The 6424-nt window shown below is 39.6% G+C and overlaps 1 protein-coding gene across 1 annotated transcript; it reads left to right on the plus strand.

The window, feature by feature from the left end:
* Window positions 1-2865: 2865 nt before the first annotated feature.
* On the plus strand, window positions 2866-6154 carry LOC136459764 (protein TIFY 9-like). The gene is made up of 5 exons (XM_066459600.1): window positions 2866-3012; window positions 3134-3221; window positions 3325-3433; window positions 3717-3777; window positions 6000-6154. The coding sequence occupies exons 1-5, from the start codon at window positions 2984-2986 to the stop codon at window positions 6013-6015; spliced, it is 303 nt and encodes a 100-aa protein (XP_066315697.1). The 5' UTR covers window positions 2866-2983; the 3' UTR covers window positions 6016-6154.
* Window positions 6155-6424: the final 270 nt, after the last annotated feature.

Here is a 6424-nt window from a genome sequence, read left to right on the forward strand (position 1 = left end):
AAGAGATCTTTGCAGCGCTTCTTCCAGAAGCGCAAGGAGAGGTACGCATGCATATGCACCTCATTTCCTGTACTATATTACATAATACTCTCTCCATTATTTTCATTTATAAGTCGTTTTGGTTTTTTTTTTTGGACACACAACTTTCATTATGTATCTAGACACATATCGTCTATTAGGTGTATAGTAAAGTTATGTATCTAGAAAAGTCAAAAAAAAAAGATGTCTAATTTGGAACTGGGGATGATATATATGTAGGTCTCATCATGAGTTTACTGTTCTAAACAAAGCTAGGTAGCTCAAACTACACTGACAAACGAGTGGTTCTTTTTTTGTGAGGGAAACAAATGATAAGTTGTTATTTTGTTTTGTTGCTTCTAGTAGTGCAATCGTATAAAATTAGTCAATAAGAAAGTTTAATTTTGAACAACTTTAAAGTTAATTTTTTATTGACATATGAGAAAGTATATAACAAACGAGTACTCCCTCAATTCCAAATTATAAGACGGTTTGACTTTTTTAGATTCATAGCTTTTATTGCGCTTCTAGATAAACGCTGCGTCCAGATACATAGTGAAAGTTATGAATATAAACATGCCAAAACGTCTTATTATTTAGGACATAGGAAGTTTTTTTTTCAAGGAAACAAACAAAGAAATTGTTAATTTTGATTTGTCATGCATGACAACTGTAGTACATTTGTTTTGTTGCTTCCACTAGTACACACAGTACACTAGCAGTGTACTCTAAGTAGTAATGACATGAAACCAACCCAGTAGAGTGCGGCGTGAAGCACGTTTGAGTTGACCATGCAATTGGTTTTCGCGCACCGGAGCTGACTGCAACATGACAGCCCAACCTTGTTGATTCCATCGACGTCCCGTGACTCGTGAGCCAATGAAAGAACAAACTGTGGGAGATCCTTTCAGTTCGTCCTCGTAGGCCAATGAAAGAACAAGCACGTTTGAGTTGACCTACGAGTTGTGCACTCGTAGGTAGGGGGTTTCTCATTTCTGATAAGATGATGAGAGGGAATTCAAAAGGGATTGAGAAAGATTAAAAAGGATTTGATATGGATTCAATAGGGAGTTGGGAGGAATCCCAAAAAGGATCCGAGGGGAATTGCTACGGATTTGTGCACTCCAAATTCCGAACAAACTCAAACACAAAACCGACTCAAGAGCACGGGCACTCTCATACAATCAATTCTATATGGATGCAACGTTTTGTTAGCGGGTTGGACTTAGGTTCGATCTAGCGACTACATGATCCACACATTGCATAATTTTTTTTTTAAAAGTTCTTATTTTTGGTTGCACAAAAACCCGGAATGTTACCGGCGTGTTCGGCTCGGCTTGTCTCAGCTTGTTTCAGCTTATTCTCTCTTATGGAACATTATTGAATCAGCCTAAACCAGCTGAACACCCTTCACAAACTGGATCGGACGAACACCCTTTACAACACCTATATAAACAATCTTCCAAAGCCTTGGATGAAGTAAGATAAGATGCATCTTCATTTGATATGCCCAGTCAGTATAGTGTCCGTATCAAAATGAGGCGCTTTACCGGTATTGAGCAGAGCCAAGTGCATATTAGGAACTTTAGCAACTTGACAATAATCAAATTGAACTCTAGCAAACCAATCTCTTGAGTATGTTGTGTGATTAAAAAAAATATCCTAGAAAACTTGATGTTCTGGTATTGGACATGCACTGTCTCTGTGTGTCTCCATGCAACGTATTTTAATTGGAAAACTTAACCGTGGCATCCCTCTTCCTATAACGAAACATGGGTACTAAAGTTATTCCTGTCCTCCATTAATCTGTACAGGTAATTCAGCAAACAAATGGTACAGGAAATTTCCTATTACAAAACTGAGGACTGAACATGGCACACATATACGGCTCAACAACCATGGCTCTGTTTTTCTTTCCCCCTACTAATTTCATCGCAAACTGTGAAGCAAGAATTCTCAGTCTGATTTTCCCGGCCTCAAGAAAGAAACCGAGACCAGCGTCTTTCTAGCATGGTACAGCAGGCCGGTGAGGCACACGGTCAATCTGAGCCGGCGATCGCCGGACTCGGGTATTCGCGGTTACTGTAGCTTCGAGCATAGCCGTAAGCCTGTAAGTTTCGTTGGCAGATAAAAGCCGATATCGACACAGTTTTGTTGTCTCCTCGATCTGGTCACCACCAATCATCCTCCTCCGTGTACATGGCCACTAGTAGCCCACTACCATATATTACACGTGCTCATTGACATTGAAATAAATTTCTTCCAGATAATGTACTGTAGAGTGGGATGAATTTCTCTCCTGGACGTACACAGCGTGCCAGCACCTCTGGTTGAAAACAATTTTTCTATCTCTGTCTGTTTATCTAGACTAGAGTACTCACACCGTTCCAAAAAACAAGTATACATATATACATATATCGTTTTTTTGACAATTTATTTTTAATTTAATTTTCATATAGATATACTATACTTTTAATATATAATGAGTATTATTATGAAATGTATTTTTACAATAAATATATTAGGACTTAGGAGCTAGAAATGGTGAAACTATTTTGATTGTCTCTATCGTTCTCCTATCTACGTCGTTGTGCCTGCTCTTCAACGGGCAGCACCCACGCGGCTGATGTCGTCGATATGTCCGATCGAGCAGGGCTGCAGGGGCACCCATCAGCTGATTCGCAACCCCAGCTCCTGCTTTTATCCTCATCGTCCTCACCTCCAGCTCCAGGCAACAGTACACCGTGTGAACACAGGCATGCATATCACATCCCCTAGCTATTATCTGATACCGTATATGGCCCTCGGCCTGCCGGCTCCTAGTAGTCCTATATAGTTGCTGCGGATTTGTCCTTCTGTGTGATCACGTCGGTCGGGCTCTCAAAGCATATATACCGCTTGGCCTACGACCGGCCGGCGGCTAGTCGGCGTGCATAGGATCCTCGCCCTGCTGCTGACGACGAAGATGGCCAGCTCCTCCGGCGACTTCACCAGGTAAATAATAAAACTCAAATCCGATTCCGATCTTATTAGCCGCCGTAGGCGGTAGGCCGGCCTGCTGCCTGACTGACCGACTGAACGCCGCTGTTTGTTATTACGTCCATATGGTACACAGCGCCGCCGGCGCCACGGCGACGACGACGAAGCCTCTGACCATGTTCTACAACGGCGGCGTCGCTGTGTTCCATCTCCCGCAAGATAAGGTCCATGCATCCCGATGGCTTTCGTTCTGTGTGTACGGTCGACCAGTCTTGCCTCGCTTTCTCTCATGCCTTGGCGTGTGCATGCATCCGGCAATGGCGACAGGCGGAGGCTCTCATGAAGATGGCGGCGGGTGATGAGGACGGCGGAGACGACGGCCGCCGCCACCGGCGGCCAAACCACGGCGAGGAGATGCTCGCCAAGTTGAGACAAGGTAATAGTAGTAGACGATTATTATTAATCAACTCTAGCTAGCTGTTTACATACAACTATCTACAATTTTCTTTGTAATAAACCTGCGGTCGGATTTTTAGGCAGCCTGTATTTTATTTAGTGAAGATGCATGGATTATATATTCCACGATTACTACTTTTCTTTTTGCACTTATGTAAAGTCTAGTGCATATCATGTCACTATGTCATATAGTACATGTGCATGCTTTGGGAAATGAAAAGGGCAAGGCAATAATAGCCTTTCTTGTTCTGTTGCGCACGCAGAGATGATGCCCATGGCAAGCAAGAGATCTTTGCAGCGCTTCTTCCAGAAGCGCAAGGAGAGGTACGCATGCATATGCACCTCATTTCCTGTACTATATTACATAATATATACTCTCTCCATTATTTTCATTTATAAGTCATTTTGGTTTTTTTTTGACACACAACTTTCATTATGTATCTAGACACATATCATGTATTAGGTGCATAGCAAAGTTATTTATTTAGAAAAGTCAAAAAAGATGTCTAATTTGGAACTGGGGATGATATATATTTAGGTCTCATCATGAGTTTACTGTTCTAAACAAAGCTAGCTAGCTCAAACTACACTGACAAACGCGTGGTTCTTTTTTTTGTGAGGGAAACAAATGATAAGTTGTTATTTTGTTTTGTTGCTTCTAGTAGTGCAATTGTATAAAATTAGTCAATAAGAAAGTTTAATTTAGAACAACTTTAAAGTTAATTTTTTATTGACATATGAGAAAGTATATAACAAACAATTACTCCCTCCATTCTAAATTATAAGACGGTTTGACTTTTCTAGATTCATAGCTTTTATTACGCTTCTAGATAAATGTTGCGTCTAGATATATAGTGAAAGTTACGAATGTAAACATGCCAAAGCGTCTTATTATTTAGGACGGGGGAAGTTTTTTTTTTCCAAGAAAACAAACAAAGAAGTTGTTAATTTTGATTTGTCATGCATGACAACTGTAGTACATTTGTTTTGTTGCTTCCACTAGTACACACAGTATACTAGCAGTGTACTCTAAGTAAGTAGTAATGACATGAACCCATCCAGTAGAGTGCTATATATAGGCGGCGTGAAGCACGTTTGAGTTGACCAAGCAATTGGTTTTCGCGCACCGGAGCTGACTGCAACATGACAGCCCAGCCTTGTCGATTCCTTCGACGTCCCGTGACTCGTGAGCCAATGAAAGAACAAACTGTGGGAGTTCCTTTCAGTTCGTCCTCGGATGAGGCCATGAGGGCGAAGAGTTCCGCTTGACGTGAACTTGAGATTCCTTTTCTTTTCGTTGCAGTTATCGGTTCAGCACGTATATACAAAGATTCAGAGCAATTCCAAGAATCTCTCTAACATTAAATTTTATTATGTTTAATTAGAGGCTCATTTTATGAATACTTTTTATATATCTCCCGTGTCTCCATGAACAGTCTCTATGCTCCAATAACTTGTCATAATTTTTCTTGTGTGAAAAAAAGTCATGAGAGAACTAAGGACGTGTTTGGATCACGGGACTAAAGTCCGTCATGAGATAATAGGCACATAGACTAATAAAAAAATTCTAATGAGTTCTAGCCATCAATTTGCCTCTTTTAGTTCTTATTAGTAGTCCATGATTAGTTCATATTTAGTCATTCTATTTTATCCAAAACCACAACTAAAATTTAGTTTAGGTGATTCAAATATCCCATATCACATATATGAATTCAGAGAGCGATGTAGCCTCTCCATTAACAGAGAGCAAGAAGGGTGGTTTTAATTTTTTTGTTTTATTTTCTAAATTTGGTGATAAAGTGTCATGTCTCTTGAAGATGCTCTTATCATATGCCACCACCAACAAGACGTTGCGGTGGTTTGTCGTCATCAATTCCTGCTGGTACACTGTGTTCATAGGTCAAGTATCAGTATAGGACATTTTCAAAAAAAAAAAGAGAAAAATGTCAGTGTAGGAAGTCTAAGCTACCATGTATACTCCGTTATTTCTGTGAGTACACGTTGCAAAAAGATAATTTACGTGTTTTGACCCCGATGCAGTTAGGGGATTGTAACTAACATGTGGTAAAACTAGTACTCCATCCGTCCCAAAATAAACGATGTTTTAGGTTTGTCCTAAGTCAAACAATTTCAAGTTTGACCGTATCTATAGACAAAAACATCAATAATTATGACACTGAAGAGGTAGGATATGAAAATATACTTCGTGATAAATCTAAAAATACTTATTTGGTATCATAAACATTAGTATTTTTTGTATAAATTTGGTCAAACTTGAAATAGTTTGACTTAGGATAAAAAATAAAATATCACTTATTTTGGGACGGAGTGAGTACATTGTATCCATTCCTGAAAGAATGCTGTAGCCCTCAGTTAGCTTTTGGCTAACCTGTTGTAATGTTGTTTGGCTCTGTTAAGTTTTAATGCAAGCGCTGGGGAGCTCTGCTCCACAGTTTTCGTTCAAAAAAAATTCCTGAAAGAATATGATTTTAGTTGTGTCGCTGAACTGCTGAAGTTAATTTAAGCATGTTGTTTCGTTTCTGCAGGCTGTATGGGCCTTGATCACCAGCGGCTGATGGTAGTGGGCAGCCAGCTCAATGATGAAGGGCCTACTTTTTTTAAGTTACCACTTAGAAATGCATATGGAGGCCCGTTTGGTTTAGTTACCACTCAGTAATGTATATATGGATTCCATCTTGTTGGTCATGTATTAGTACATGTTATTCTATCCACTCACAACTTATGTCGTTTAAAATCTATCCACAAATATTAAGATGAGGAATGCATATATGGATTCCATCTTGTTGGTCATGTATTAGTACATGTTATTCCATCCATTCACAACTTATGTCGTTTAAAATCTATCCACAAATATTAAGATGAGGACGTCTTTAGTGATCTGCTAGCTCAGAGTTAGTTGAATCAATTTTCTCGCTAAACAGTACAAAAAAAACAAAAGAGACTAGCGTGT

This window comes from Miscanthus floridulus, chromosome 6 (assembly GCF_019320115.1).
Source record: "Miscanthus floridulus cultivar M001 chromosome 6, ASM1932011v1, whole genome shotgun sequence".
Classification (NCBI taxonomy): Eukaryota; Viridiplantae; Streptophyta; class Magnoliopsida; order Poales; family Poaceae; genus Miscanthus; species Miscanthus floridulus.

Bases quoted from the DNA above. Each gene is read 5' to 3' on its own strand.
- LOC136459764 (XM_066459600.1), top strand. From the start codon at position 2,984: ATGGCCAGCTCCTCCGGCGACTTCACCAG. The intron at 3,222-3,324 runs GTCCATGCATCC...CAATGGCGACAG, and splicing joins TCCATCTCCCGCAAGATAAG to GCGGAGGCTCTCATGAAGAT. The intron at 3,434-3,716 runs GTAATAGTAGTA...TTGCGCACGCAG, and splicing joins GCTCGCCAAGTTGAGACAAG to AGATGATGCCCATGGCAAGC.